General features: G+C 36.6%; 1 protein-coding gene across 2 annotated transcripts; it reads right to left on the bottom strand.

The window, feature by feature from the left end:
- Positions 1-5,834: 5,834 nt before the first annotated feature.
- On the bottom strand, positions 5,835-15,238 carry LOC149781273 (CD320 antigen-like). 2 transcript variants are annotated; one of them, XR_016414667.1, is made up of 4 exons: positions 14,359-15,238; positions 10,987-13,573; positions 10,379-10,489; positions 5,835-5,990 (listed from the first exon to the last, which is right to left on the bottom strand). XR_016414667.1 is itself a non-coding variant. In XM_089935360.1 (3 exons), the coding sequence occupies exons 1-3, from the start codon at positions 11,084-11,086 to the stop codon at positions 5,911-5,913; spliced, it is 291 nt and encodes a 96-aa protein (XP_089791486.1). In that variant the 5' UTR covers positions 11,087-11,170; the 3' UTR covers positions 5,835-5,910. The 2 variants fall into 2 exon arrangements, 1 of the variants encoding a protein (XP_089791486.1); XM_089935360.1 differs by lacking the exon at positions 14,359-15,238 and having other exon boundaries at positions 10,987-11,170.
- Positions 15,239-16,017: the final 779 nt, after the last annotated feature.

The following is a 16,017-nucleotide window of genomic DNA, read 5'->3' as shown; positions in this document are numbered from 1 at the left end:
ATACGCATTTGAGATCATCGATGCTCGCTTATGTGAGTATAAATTTACTGTCGATGATAAATAAATTTTCTGATATCGCGGTAAGGGTCGCAACGGATTCGTTTTATATCGATAAGAAATATCAGTATAGGCTGGATAATTTAATCGCCGATGGCTCTTGGGGCACTTGGAGGATAAAAAACGAGGATATCCTAGATTACTGTGAGGACGCCGATGTCGAAGATTGCGATAAATTTCATCGAGATAAATTTGAGGAAATATCGACGGCTGCATCTGCATTTGACCCAATTTCACGTAACAAATTCGTCTACATGAATGGTCCTGGTGGTAGCGGTAAAACAACGCGAGCGATAAATTTATTTGCGAAATCTGATATGATAGTGTTGACTCCAACTCACAGATTAGCGCGAGAAATAAGGCAACGCGGCGTTGATTCTTGTACTTATCACAGTTATTTCAAATACAGCGGTGGATTATGGGATTCGGCTCGTATGGGAAATAAATATATCAACAGAATTATAATATTTGATGAAATTTGCACAGTAAATTTAGTTGTATTAAAATCGTTCCTGATCTGGCTGGAGGAGAAAAATACCGCCGTGATAATGTGCGGAGATCATGGCCAGCCTGATCCGATTGATGGTTAATCTCCTCACGAATGGCTCAGGAATTTCGTTGACTATTATGAGGAAATCGACGCTGATTATAGATCCGATGATATTTTACTGACTGAATTTAAGAAATTAATTCGATTACAACCGAATAAGTTTCAATGCGATGTGATGAGAAGAATAATCGACGAGACTCCGATGGATATTTTTCTAAATTTGTGGCGTCCCGATCATTTGATCGTTGCTAGTAGGAAAATTATTCGTGATATTATTCAGGAAATGTTATTTAAGCTGCATTGCGAGAAATTTCCAACATTACAGGTGCCGTTGTGTTACAGGCCCGCTGATACCAGGAAACAAAATATTAGTGTTACTTTACCCTGCGGAGAGGAAAATATCTTGGTACTGAACGATATTATTCTTGTTGATATTAATCTTGTTAATGACGCGATAAACGCAGAAAGATCGCCATGGAAACTTGGATATGCAACAACGATACACTCGTCGCAGGGATTAACCGTGGATGGCCAAGTTTGGATCGTCGATGATAGAATTTCCTGGTCAAATTTAGTGTATTTAGCCGTGTCAAGAGTAAGAAAATTATCTCAGTTAGGTAGAATTCGGTTTCACATTAATGACGCTGGCGGTAGTTGAGTATCTTTCGGTATTATTTGTAATTCTTCCTTGGTAAATCCGCGTTGTGGCGCTAGCGAATCTAGGAAATAAATTGCTGGTCTCCCTGACGATCTTGTTACGGCTGATATTTTATGTGTCGTAACGCTCCAATTTGGATCGGTTGCTCTTTTTCTTCCTCCTTCGGCCTCGCCTTCTTTATATAAATACCTGACCGTGACGCTACCTAGCACAGGCGGAATTATGGAATCTCGCTTTAGGGGTATATTCGGTTTTGTAATTGCAATTGCGGGTTTCATTGCTATTGTTCGAGTTGTCTCGTTATTTAGCGCGTTAATCACATGAGGTAATCTTGATACCCAATCATGAGATCGATTATCTTGGATGAATTCTCGCGCGTACTGATATCCGAATAATCGTTCTGCAAGAGTTTTGTTGAATCTCTCAACGATAGCTTGATTGTGATGAACACCTACAATACCGCGACGGATTTTAACATTATTCTTTTTCATCAGTGAAGTAACCGCGCCAAGAAATTCTCGACCTGGATCAACCTGGAGAAGCTTCGGCCATGTTAATGGAGATCGCGAGTAAATTTTCTCAAATGCCTTTGAAATTTCCGTTGCTGTTTTATTCGATAACGGTTCCGCTTCCTTGTATCTGCTAGCGATATCAACAACCGTTAACACGTATTTGTATGTGACTCCGTCGACGGTATCGTAAGGAAGAAACATTAAATCAGCCTGATGGACTTCATTAGGGACACTGACGGTGAAACTTGCATATGGTATTTTCTTAGGCGGAGGAAGATATATTTGCCAGACTGCCTGTTTCGATAACCACGATTCAGCGGTGGATTGTTTTACTTTAGCGGCTTTAGCGAGTTTGGCAATTGCTGATTTTCCTCGCCAGAATCCTCGCGGAGAATAATATATCTGCTCCATTATTATTTACCAGCACCGAATACTAATTTACCTTTCATTGCGCCTTTTATCAACCAAGTTGCCAATTTTTCTTTGAAACTTTTGTCAGGAATCGCGTCTATTGCATGAATTAGCCTAATATCAGCGAGATGTCTTTGTTGTAAATCCCCGCTACGATACGCAAGATCGTGATAGTAACACGCGTTATCGATGGCGTTTACTGGATCTTCGCCGGGATTTGGTTGATTATTATCGTTGAGTCTTATATCGAGTCTTGTTCCGGGTCCGCAGTAATTGTATCCTGGTAGATGCTTTTCTCCGGGATATTTTGCCCAGGGCAACCAAGGTAGATTTTTCATGGAGGCGGTAATGTCTCCTCCGGTTCTTCTATTTTTTTTTTTACAAATTTAAACTTGCGTGTCTTACAAACTTCGCATTCTCCTGCAATTGCGTTCCTGTTGTTGCGTGTGACGATTTCGGTTGGATTTATCGTAGCTGTGCGCGTGCGACATTTAACACAATATAGATCCATATATTCTAGTAACATGAATGTAATTGATTTTTCGGCCACGAAGCGACGCGAGCAGGTGAAACACAACGCGGTATTACCAAATTCGATAAGGATGATAATTATTGGCCCATCTGGTTCTGGAAAAACGCAGTTGTTGTTAAATTTGATAATGCGATGGTTAAAATGGGATAAGTTGTATTTGGTTGCACCGTCCGTTGATGATCAGCGTTGTTATCAAGTGCTAAAGGAATTTAGCGACAATACCGACGAAGGCACAATCGAATTCATCACAGACATCAATGAAGCTCCATCTGTGGAAAATTTAGACGGCGATGTTAATAATCTTGTTGTTTTCGATGATGTTATGCTGGATAAGCAAACTAATCCGGCTAGGATATTCTCGCGTGGCCGACACAAGAATACCGATGTTATTTACGTGACGCAGCGATATACGCAAATTCCTAAAGTAATTAGGGACAATTGTAACATTTTGTCGGTTTTCAATGGCGTCGATACTCACACGCTGAGAAATATTCATCAGACCTGGTGCAACGGCGATATGGACATAAACAAATTCAAAAATTTCTTCAGCCGCGCCCAGGCAACACCGCATGGTTTTATCACGATTAATCTTCATGATCCGCGTAGTAGATATCGAATCGGTCTTGATCAAATTTATTCATGAGACTCGCAGCCAAATCTTCGCAAACTTTGTCGACACCAGAATAAATTCCCCCCCCCCTAAAATCTTTGTTTTTTACTTGTCCAGAATCATCGATTTTGCACACAAAAATTGCAATCGGTGACGAATTTACGCAAATTAATTTTCGTGGGAAGGCTTATTTTTGAAATCTGAGGCTTCTACGGAGAAAGTTCTCGTAGGAAGCTTTATTTGGTCTGGAACGTCTGGTCTGTAGAACTTCCCTGCTGCTGACACACAACATATATAGTTCATCATGTCACGCGCCACCGCACATTCGCGAGCGGACGGACACAAACTGGCAGCACACTGACCAAAACCGGATTAAAGGTGCAGCAAATGGAGCTTTTGCTCCAGCAACAACCCCAGTAGAGCATTAAAATGATAAATATCATGGGGATGGGGTGGGGGATTTGATAATGTTCCAGCGCCACCTACCATCGTAATCTGGTTTTCGGTAGAACACGGATGGAGTTGTGAACAAAAGGAACGCATAAAAACCACAATTTCAATTTTAGAAACTCATAGGCTTGAGCTATCAGCAATATCGATTTATTCTCAGTGTATCCCAAAATGAGTCATAATGTTGCAGTAAAAGACAGAAATCACTAGATATGTAAAGGAAGTCGCTAGAAATGGCGTTGTACTTTTGTGTTGTAACCCATACGCTGCTGCCGGCATGGTGTCTGACATAGGCCCGCTTATGGCCAACACCATATAGAAAGGCCGAAATTTTAGAGCATAAATAGAGGTTCGTTGAACACTGTAGCGAAGACACAAAGCAAAGATCATGATCCTCAGAGTTGACAAAAATAATCCCGTGTTTTTGCCGTGGACTCGAGTTCTATTGTTGAAGTGGAGAGTAGTTCGGATGATGCCTATGCAGACAAACACGCTCTTACCGTAGCCACGGCGGTTGATTATCATGGATTAGTCAGGCTGTAAGTTATCAAAAGACCCGTGTAGATAGTGTACGCTTGCGCTGCAGTAAAGTATGGCGCTCACATCGAAGCTAGTACAATTGGCCATTATATATATATATTGATCTGAGCATTAAACACGCCTACTGCTGGAGCCGAGTTTTCAATCTACAGCGTTACTTATTCACTTAAAAGACTCGTTGAGTGTGGCTGTATGCGGATTTCATGCCGATGATGGGGACAAACGTGTTTTGATAGCAGTTACCAGCCTATATCCCTAACAAACCCAACTTCTCGATGGATTTCTTGGCTATTATTTATAGGGCTTCTTCTCACTGCTGGTATCGCCTCTGCCCCTGGGCATAGATCTAGTTTTTGGAGCTCTCGAGCGTCACATACTTGTTAGCAAGGGGGGTGGGTGGGTATAAATACTCTTTACCGCGTACGAAATCAGCGCTGAGTGCCACGTACTCAAGATCGTAACTACTACCCACTTGCTTTTCTCGAACGTGTTTAACTTGGTGCTTCAAGTACTGCTGCTCTTGTACACCAAAATGAGGAAACACTGGCCCATCATGGAATCGTTGGACGCACTGGAGTTCATCCTCCCAAACAGACATGTAGTCGCCTACCGGAGACCAAAAAACCTCCAGGACATCCTAGTCAGGGCGAAGCTAACGCCAGTCACTAAACAAGACCACCAAGCCAATCTGGCCCCTGTGGCGATAAAAAGTGAAAAACCTGTCAACTTATGATGTGGACCACGATATTGTGTAGCACAGTGACTAGAAAAAAAAATTAAATATGCATGGTTCAAACAAAACGTACAAAGCAGAGAATGTCATTTATCTCATCACATGTACGATATGCACCCTCAGTATGTCGGAGAGACTGTAAAGTTACACAAATGGATCAACCTTCACATATGACTAAGAAGCTGTACAGAAGCCCGATTGCAGAACACGTCTCCTCCCCTGACCACATTTTCAGTGATATAACACTTACTGCAATTGCTCACAATCCCAAATGGAGTCCCGAAACCAGGAAAGAAAAGGAATCTTACTGGATACGCTTCCTTAGAACATTGAAACCAAGCGGTTTAAACCAAGAAGACTAGAATGACAATAACTATAGCAGAAGGAAGAAAGTTGACTTTGAACCTATTCAACTGAAGCACTAATCATATATATATATATATATATATATATATATATATATATATATATATATATATATATATATATATATATATAAAAGCATACTTCTCTGGTTTAAGAAAATGTTCAGAAGCCGCACATAATGTTCTATTACAGTGATTCACCATTAAAGTATACTAATTAAAACATCAATTACCTGTTTCAACATATCAAATTGTGTTGACATTTTGAAACAGTATGTAAAGTAACAAAAAGTGAAGCATTGTTTCAGAATCGATGGTGGTTGAATGTTGTTAATTGTTCTGGGAGCTATAATTGTTTCATTTTAGTGAAAGCAAACATCATGAAATGAGGATGACAAAAATAAACACAATCCGCAGTCTATCAATGCATTTTAATATTCCATAAGACATTAGACATATGAAACTGGGTTATTAGGTGTTAAGTATAGGCATTTATTTTGATTCAAGATGACGGCTGTCTCCATTCAGAATGGTAATGCGTACCTCACCATCGTGGTAGGACTGATCTTCACCTGAAAATATACACAACTGTTAGTGTAAGGCTCAATGTTTTATTCATTAACAAAATAGTGAAAGAGTGTATCACATTTATTCAGCCCCAGTTAGTAAGTTATTGAGATAGAGGGCGCAGTAACACTTTCGATACGAATTATAACTTTTAACTTGCAAGGGAAAATTTAGTTTCGTCTTGACAGAATGCTGAGCAGTATATGGTTACTCTCAGACAGCCATTGGTAATTTGGCGGTAAAACTTAAAGAGGATATTATAAGGAAAGACAAAGATTCGTAAAGGAAGCTTTTTGTGGACAGTACTTCCGTTTCAGTGAGTACCGAGTCTCTAAGAGGGGCCACGGAAGTAAGACTAGCAGAGCAGTCTGAGTCAACAAGTCTAGTCCGTATAGAGTCGAGGAGGAGGAGGCAAATGAGTCTAGGAGGAGTAGGTGGAAAATGAGGAGTAAAGAGAAGTCGAGGAGGATAAGGCATTTGGAGAAAGTCGGGAGGAAGAGATGAAGGAATTGGAGGCATAAGAGAGACGAATACACAGATGAGTAGAATACAAGAACAAGAGGAAAGCTATCTCACACTACTAATCAAATGAATGATGGAATATGCTACCAATGGGCCAAGCGGAAGTAGAGTACTTGGGAAATTTTAATCATTTGATTATTGAATTGTCATTAAATTGTTATTCGTTGATTTTCACTTTTTTGTATATTCAATCATTTAACCGTCTGCATTGCTGACTAGGGGCTCGGAGCTGTACACATATCTTTCACTAATTTTTTTTTACTTTCAACCAAAATCGAGCCTGGGTGGGACTTCTATAATAATTTAAATAAAATATTGGAAGCACCCTAACCCACACCTACCACATAACTGTGACGGCATAAGAAACCAGTCAGGCCAAAGAGGAGTTAGTCATTCAGTTATGAAACAATGTATTGTATATACAGCAAGTACTACATAGACTATTTGCTTTTTGTACACTAAAATAATAATTAAAAAAATACGGAAAAAACCGTAGTGTTCCGCTGTCGATCTACCGACAAAAGATAACACAAATGTAATTACAGATTAAATAACTTTCCTTTACGAAGCTTCCAAGAGTGTCAAGGATGCACCGAAACTATTAATTATCATACAGAAAATAAATTCAGACTAAAGAAAATGTGACCTATGAAATACTTGTTCCTGTGAATAAAAATGAAAACAAAACAACGAAGTAGCTGAAAACACTATTGTGTGATAACTAGATAGAGGTGCTAGAATGAGTTGTTAAAATATCAATATATTTTATAAAATCATTGTTCTTAGAATCTGCTTAACAAGATATTATCATTGTTCACACATTTAGAAGCAAGATATGAATGGGTGAAAGACACAGTCTTTTGGTAACATAGGAGTAACGTCCAATACGACCAAAATTACAAACTTCGTCCATCAATAATTAGCCACTATAGCCCATGTCGTACTTGAAATGTATTCAATTCCCTATCCTAATTAATATATATTCATTCACATGCACACCACACAATTGACATGTCGAGAATAACCTATCACAATATGAAAAATATAGGCGTTAACATGTTTGTAAAAAAAACTTTCACGATAAGAAACATATATTCATTAATATGTTGAGAATGGCATATCACAATATGAAATGAACAGTCATTTACATATAACGAATAATATATAACAATATTAAATGTATAGTCCTTAAAATGTTGGAGATAATATATCACAATATCAAATGAATAGACATTATGATGTCCGTTTGTTGCGCGTCAAGTAATAGTCTCAGACGCTATATTAATGAAGAATGTACAGTTCTATAACCAGTAACGTTTTACAGTAGATTGTTTTACAATAAAATAGCACATGTCCTTCCAACTCAATAGAACAGTAAACACAGGCCATCATTTTTCTAACACTGGATCTCTGATGGAAATTCACGTGTGGTGTCAAAATTTGATTCTGGCTAGGTTAGACGAACCATGTGAATATACTACGATGAGAATGTTTACAATGCTTCTGCCTAAAGTGTGTCAGTTCCACTACTAAGCATTCAAGTTGTTGGATATTCGTGTGATTACTGGATGGAGATTTACTGTGATATATTTGAGTTGGAATAATAATAAGAAAGATTAGATAGTTCCAGTACTGATCTGAGAGATTACAGGTAGTTCCAAAAAAGTTCAAGATCGTTGTGTCGGTTACAGAAAAACTACTTGCAGTTAGGTCACAGGTGAAAAATAATAGAGAACATACCCATGTTTATTTTGGAAATATTTGTAAACAAAGACCTTAAAAAGGACACAGAAATTATCTCAAAAACGGTTTGGCACGAGTATTTTAAAAAGCTCTTAAAAGATGAAAACCCCTTGCAGAGTAATCTTGACAATTATGATGATAATACCCTCGGATCGGAAACTGAAAATATCTTAGATGACATTATAGAGGATCAAGAGATTATAACCAGTTCCAATTCAATGACTAACAAAACTCCTGGACCAAATTTGGTTCAACTTATATGTTACCAATTGACTAGTAAGAGTGTTTTACCATTCCTAAAGTATATTTTTAATAGAATATTTAGTTCTGATAACTTTCCCAATTAATGGGCTAAGATCATTATTTACCCAATTTATAAGAAAATCAGTAGAATTGATACTCGTAATTAGTCAGGTATATCCTTAATTAATACACTATGAAAGGCTTTCACAAATGTTATAACAAAAAAAATTTAATCTTGTGCAGAGAAAAATAATCTCATTGATGAGGCACGGGTGGGTTTTAGAATGAAATATAGTACTATTGACAACATGATTAATTTATACTCGTCAGCGCAAAAGTACTTAACCAAAATTAAGGTAAGATTTTATTTTCCTTTTGTTGTTAAATTTTACACAGTATATGTAAAGTGTACCAGCTGCTATGTATATTAAATTTCTTGTGTGTTCTTGACCTTTGTCCGTGATTGAGGATAGAATAGTTTACTAATGTTTAAGTTCAAGGTATAGCCTTTTTTTGTACAAAATTTAAAAATATTCTGGAGGCAGACATTGTAGCCATTTGCCTTAGGTTTTTATATAAGGTTATGACAAAACAAAATGAATTCATTCGTCCTATATGTTTATTCGCTTTAATTATTTACTGCTGTGTTCAGATATAATTTGAGATGAATTATTTATTTAAAAAATATTCATTGGAATTACAAAGTACTCATTGATATTTTCGACAAAATCACTCTTTTGGGATTATTGTGAATTCACTCAAAGACATTCAGGATTATGTCTCTGTGATACATCAAGACTGTTGGAACACCAGCACATTCAAGACTATTGATACATCAGCACATTCAATATTGGAATTCATTCGGAAACACTCTTTACTTTTTGATTTGTGGTACAACTTTTAGGATTATTTGGGATTTAATTCACAATCTGTAAGTTCCTCTTGAATTATCACATTGTAATTTAGAGAAATAGGTTTATTTGTTGATTTTAATTAACTTTTTTCTTCTTTCTGTTGCTTAGTTTAAGATAATAGACCAAAGAGTCAAAACTATGTGATAAACATTCAATCACGCACATCACGCCATGTTTGATTATTCTCAAAAAACGTTTGCTAGTCTTACCCCAAAACAAAATAGACATGCAGTTTACATATCTGTAGTCTTTTTATTTTAATCGAATTAATTTTAAAACAAATTATTATTAACTTTCTTTTGTAGATTTTATATTATATTTAAAACTAGTAAATGAGTAGTTTAGGTTTGTGTATAGAGACATTCACAAATCTCTCTCTCTCTCTCTCTCTCTCTCATTAGAGAAAGACCAAAAAGCCAAGGAACTGTACAAGAAATGAGGTGGAATGGTGAAGATAGGGAATGCTTTTAGACGACGTTGGACTAACACCGAACAATGACAATATAAATACGTATCCTTATAAACCTGGAGTAATCTTTAAAATCTGTCTCATCCGTGAATTTCTTAATACATACATGTACCAATAAGCGTGTGTGTGTGTTGGATTTTAACTTAGGTTTAACAAATGTTCAGTCATATCGATACGATGTCTGCAGTGTGGCAGTTTATAGTGATGCCTAGCACTGGGGAATCATACCGCATTCAGTAGGTCGACCAGTCCTAACACTAACCTCTTAATGCTGAGCGCTAGGGGAAGCAGCTGCTAGTAGTATTTTTGTAAGTCTTTGGTATGACTCGGTCGGGGTTCGAACCGAGGACGGGCGCTCTAACCGCTTTAGCCACCTTAGCTGCCCCTATAACTGTTTGTATATACGTTTATATTTATGTATCTTTTAGTTTATACTATATATCAAAATACATGTATGTAGATATTTTTCTGTTTTCGTTTTACAGACAGATGTGTGACTTACCACATCCGTTTTCATCCGAACCGTCTTTACAATCTCGAATACCATCGCAGATATATCTAAATGACAAACAATCGTCTCCGCTGTGACATTCAAACTTGTCGGGTCGACAGCCTGAGTAAAATCAATACATCGTTATAGATGTCTCCCGATGGTTACCCAATATTATAATTTTATATCTACCTGTAAAAGTCATTTGATATCTTATCATATAATACTATCATTAGTTAAGAGTTTGTTTTGTAAATAATAAAGAAATCTTGCTTGATTATCATGTGGATATAATAACAACAACACAGCCTTAGAGAAATCTATCTTAAGAAAAAAAATACAATGTTCAAATCAGAACAGATAATACAGTTGTTTCTTTACCCAGTTTTTCAGCACTGATTATTTGTTGTGCTCGTGATTAATCTCTCTTTCTCTCTCTCTCTCTGAGAAGCAAACAAATATTACAGTGTCATCATCGAAAACAGTGTTGCTAAAAAGTCACCGATTTTCTTAATCTAGAGGCAAAGCAGTACACAATTTATAGAATATAAAGACATTACGTTTCTCAAAGAAAACTTAATTTATGATAAATACAGAACGGCTTGGAGAATAATACTTACGTAAAATTGCTGCTGATGACAAAATTGATGTCCTGAGATTAGTAACAGTGACGTCGAAAATTAGTATCATCAGAAAGATGACTGATGGTGATTTCTTCATTTCTGTACTTGGACTGGTCTAGCGCATACTGATGTTGACGAATCGCTTGCAGTATCCGGTAATGTATCGTATTTTAGGGGGATACAGTGTAGATACCCTATATATCTCAAGGATGTTTATACTTATTAGCTATATGAAGAAAACGTATATATCCATCTAGTTATTCAACCATATATTACTATTAATGCTAATACCACTAGTGCTACAACTACTATTGCTACTATTACTACTACTAATACTATTGCAAATGCTACTACTACTAAAACTACTTCTACTAATATTGCTAAGTTTACTGCTACTATTACTACTACTGCTAACAGTTACTACTATTACTACTATATATTTCGGATGCAAGGAAATATCGGATATTACGGTGCACATCGTAAGGATCTTTCCCAAGTTTAATATAACATTTTACTTGGTTGTTGCAAAATATGAATTACAAGAATATGAATTTTGATGCCCTTTATGTCCAGAATTGTCTATTATTATTATTATTATTATTATTATCCGTTAGAAACGATGATAATAAATTATAAATGACATTTGTTTGATTGAATTAATTCGTATTTGTGCCATTTTATGCCCAAGGCTTTTAATTAGCAGGGTTCTAATAATTGAGTTATGTAACCTGTTATTGTACATGTGTTTGAACACGGAGAAGAAAGAATAGGTAGACCCACATTAAATAATACTATTCTATCCTTTTACAAGTATCCAAACATAATTGACCACCTACACGCATGCATAGACAGAATGATAGATTAAAACACCTACACCTATAGACAGTATATATTCGATATAACTCCTTATACCGCCACCATCGCTTATCGCCTGAAAAGCTGGCCTCCTTCAAACGGATTTCCAGACTATTTGACCTCCGCTTCAGACCGCTACTCTTGCCTACCGACATCCACCAGCCTTTAATTTTGATAAAAATTCCAGCTTCACAACAAAAAATATATAAAATATATCCATTATTAATATAATTTCGGTTTATATCCTCCATATGTCGTTTAACAATTCTCTCAAACCGAAATCGCGTTTTTGTGTTTTCTGAACAGTCACACACACACACACAAATACATACATATATACACACCTACATGCATGCATGCATATATACATTACACACACACATACATACATACATACATACATACATACATACATACATAATCAATTGATTTTAATATAGGGCAGTGAGCGACAAAGCTGAATGAGCCTTTTGACTTTACAGGATGTAGCACTTACGACGATGACTCTGTGTGACGACAGAAATCCTACATCAGAGAAATCCAAAGCAATTATCCTTGCATAGTACACTATTAGCAAGTAGTACCGTTACAACGACTAATTTCAGGATGATAGCAAACAGAGAAGGTTATTAAATAAATATCCATAATGATCGTGCAATAAACTAACTATACCTTTCCCCTTCAGTTTTTGAATTATGATTTCGCAGTTATTTATTTCAGGGTTCATGTACAAAATTTAACGATGAAGTGTTTAAATTTTAAAATCATCAACTACTCCACTGACCAGCATTAAATAAGTAACGTAGTTGGTAAAATATATTACTGCTTCTAAATTGTAAGAGTTGTAACACAAATTTTGAGGGAGACTAAATGCATAGTCAAATCCAATGTACATCAACTTTTCTTGAACAATTTTAGAAGCAACAACAAAGTGAATAATAATGAATATCTGAATTTTAAACTAGACCTTTAAATGCAAATAGTTCTTATACGTAGCTGGTCACCACAACAGGTTTAACTGTATCTAAAAAGAAAATGAGCTACCGTGACACATGTTTAACTGTATCTAATGAGTTTTATAGATTTGGACAGTTTTGATTTGTCTGCTTTTTTGGTTTGCTACCTTTCATTTTCTCTGCCATTTCTCACTATCTACTTGATATTATTTTCCATTACGATGAAGAACACATAGATTACAGAGGGAGCATACATATCTACATACATACTGTAAAGGATCCCTCGTTGACTACCTCAGGCTGGGGTGGGGTGCTCCCAATATTAGCTTTAATTATTACAGAAGACCCACCCTGGCTAGTGTTTTTTTTAATATAGAAATTGAAGTAGTGATAGAGATGCAAAGCTCCGAGCCCCCAGTCAGCGATGCCAACAGTTTAATTACTGAATACACAAAAGGTCAAATTAAAAAACAAAAACAACAAATTTAATGCCATTCAATTACAGATAATACTTCCTCAAATGAAATGCAATATTCAAAACCCTATCACTCGTCTTTCACTCGACCAAGAGACAGATTTTCCTCCTGTCCTGTGTTTCTACTCATCTGTAGAATTTCTTGACTGGTACCCAGTACACCTTCAGTCCAACAACCACATCCTTCACCCTTCACTTCCGTTCTCTCCTTTTCTTGTCTCCCAGAGACTCGGGACCAACTGTACCAGAGTATTTCCCTTCTCTGTCTCCTACAGTTTCCCCGGTCCCTAAAAGCTTTCTGTCCGAACACACAAAAAGACATTAGTATTTTCCTCTAGCTATCTAGCCTCACACTAAGCAACAATCTATCATCAGATAAGCCATTACCTTCTTTGGTCACGCATTCGTGCACACCGAAATACTCATACTTTCTGGTATGGTATACACGGTATCAACTGCTTATCATGCATATATCAATAGATTTCATCACATCGGTGTATATATATATATATATATATATATATATATATATATATATATATATATATATATATATATATATATTCATATTCTCAGATTATACAGAACAATATCACGTAATCAGACGCATTTCTGTATATTATACTTCTACAAAGTGTACACAGATATCCACATATCCATGCGCTGATATATCCTTACACATTATACTCCTAAAAAAGTATACACAAATAGTCAAATACTCATATTAACTAATGTTACCCACTACAAGCATTATACAAAGTTATAATTCAATTCAACATTTGCAAATCTAGAATATAACGTGAATAAACACACGAGGTTACTGCGAATTAACCAAATAGCAAATTACAATATTAATTACAAAATTACAATATTAATTACAAAATTACAGTATTAATTCTTTACATAAACATTGCTCATATCTCAAGGTATGTATGTAGATCAAACACTAAAATGAATCAAATCCTACAAATGGTGATTCTACGTACTAACGATTCTAGTAATGAAATATACATACTGCACATCATTAAAGTACAATTACCTTGCCGTAATAGATTGCGACAATCGAGCAAATAAGTCGCCGACCTTTCCAAAGCTCCTTTGTAATTCCCAGAATAACAATGTTTCCCGCCAATTTCGAATGACGTCGGAGTAGCTTAGAACTTCTTTATGTAATTCCCGCAAGATGCTTTAGCGACTACTGGCGCTTAGTTTCAAGACACTAGATTTAAACTTGCGATTCCAGTGGTGGCCACGCCTTGCTCAATTCCGAGTGGATGTCGATTCACCCGTGGTCTACATAAGTAGCAGACATTGCCCTCTCCCCGGCAGTCTGTCAAGGGTGGATTTACGACCCTCACTTGATGTTCTTTTGAGCACAAACCGGCAATTCCTGCCACTTACCTGTGAATCGCACGCCGCCACTGTCCCAAGTGAAGATCTGATAGCAACCGCTTATGGGTCATGTTCTGGTGACCTTTAAATTAGCCAATGTAAAATGCAGCTGTCAGAAAGTTGAAAGTGAATCGATCTGCACACATTGATGCTATCCAGCCATGCTGCTTATTTTCCCAAATGCGAAGGTTTAAGACTTCATTTGAATGGCTGATACAATTAGCGATTATGGTAATAACATAGTTCACCAGTATATGAACCATAAACTGTCGCTGTCCGATCTTCACGCAGGACAGTGGAGACCTGATTTTAATCAGATTGATTCAGACTGGTCATCAACAGAATCACAGACAATAATGCCTCTAGATGAGGTATGTATAGATTTGGAAAACGACCGCGTTAGGGTCATATGTTGGAGACTTATGTTGTTACCATAGTCACTAATTTTGACCAGCTATTCAGATGAAGTCTTTCTTATATCTTATACTTATACCTTGACAGTTGGAAGCATTGTCCTTGTCCATAAACACCGGGCATATTATTATAAATTTAAATGCCAAGTAATACATTTTTTATATAATCAAATTATATAAACATTTTAATTTCTGCTTTTCTTTATTTGTCCAGTTCTGATTACATAGATAACCCAACGAAGGTCTGATATTCAGCTCTACCTGCGATTACAATTGACCTAATTTACTTTTCTTGTTTGATGAAATGCCGGACCAGTTGGTCATGGACCAGACAGGTATCGTTCTTAGCTTACTAGACCTTTAGGCTTGCGAGATTTTTTAGGAGAGTTTCGCACACTGAATGCAGGCCTCTCTAACGTTTATTAGAAACTACATAAACACTTTTCAGGACTTCATTTTGTCTACAAACTGTATAAGCCGAAAACCTGTTAATCTTCAATTTCTCTACGTTTTATACAAAATCCACGTTTTATACAAAATCCACGTTTTATAAAAAAATCCACTTTTCCTTGCTGCCACTAAATGAGTTATTCATGGGTGTCGGTGACATTTCCTTTTCAGTAAATACAGACTTCACACCGATGTACACCGCATCAAAAGATTAGCGCCAAAAAGGTATGGACTTTGTTTTATTATAACGTATTGTTTCACCCACTCACTGCTAAATAATTAGGATAGGGGCCATCCATTTAGTACGTACGCAAATATCTGGCAAAGCTTGACCCCTCCCTGTACACATGCGTAATGTTTACACACATACACACCCTTCTGCGTACGTACACTTGACGTATTCCCACTTATATAGAACGGCTATATTTAATCCACGCAGAAACGATCAAGAATTAACAATATTAAAGTGGTTAATGAAACACATAGT

This window comes from Sinohyriopsis cumingii, chromosome 15 (assembly GCF_028554795.1).
Source record: "Sinohyriopsis cumingii isolate HCF-2022 chromosome 15, ASM2855479v2, whole genome shotgun sequence".
In the NCBI taxonomy this organism is placed as follows: Eukaryota; Metazoa; Mollusca; class Bivalvia; order Unionida; family Unionidae; genus Sinohyriopsis; species Sinohyriopsis cumingii.
The sequence above is the reverse complement of the archived record's forward strand: the minus strand, read 5'-3'. Positions and strand labels throughout refer to the sequence as shown.

Excerpts from the sequence above, each read along its gene's own strand:
- LOC149781273 (XM_089935360.1), bottom strand. The coding sequence starts at position 11,086 with ATGAAGAAATCACCATCAGTCATCTTTCTGATGATACTAATTTTCGAC. Across the intron at positions 10,490-10,986 it reads GTCATCAGCAGCAATTTTAC|GCTGTCGACCCGACAAGTTT; the intron begins GTAAGTATTATT and ends GATTTTACTCAG. Across the intron at positions 5,991-10,378 it reads TTCGGATGAAAACGGATGTG|GTGAAGATCAGTCCTACCAC; the intron begins GTAAGTCACACA and ends GTATATTTTCAG.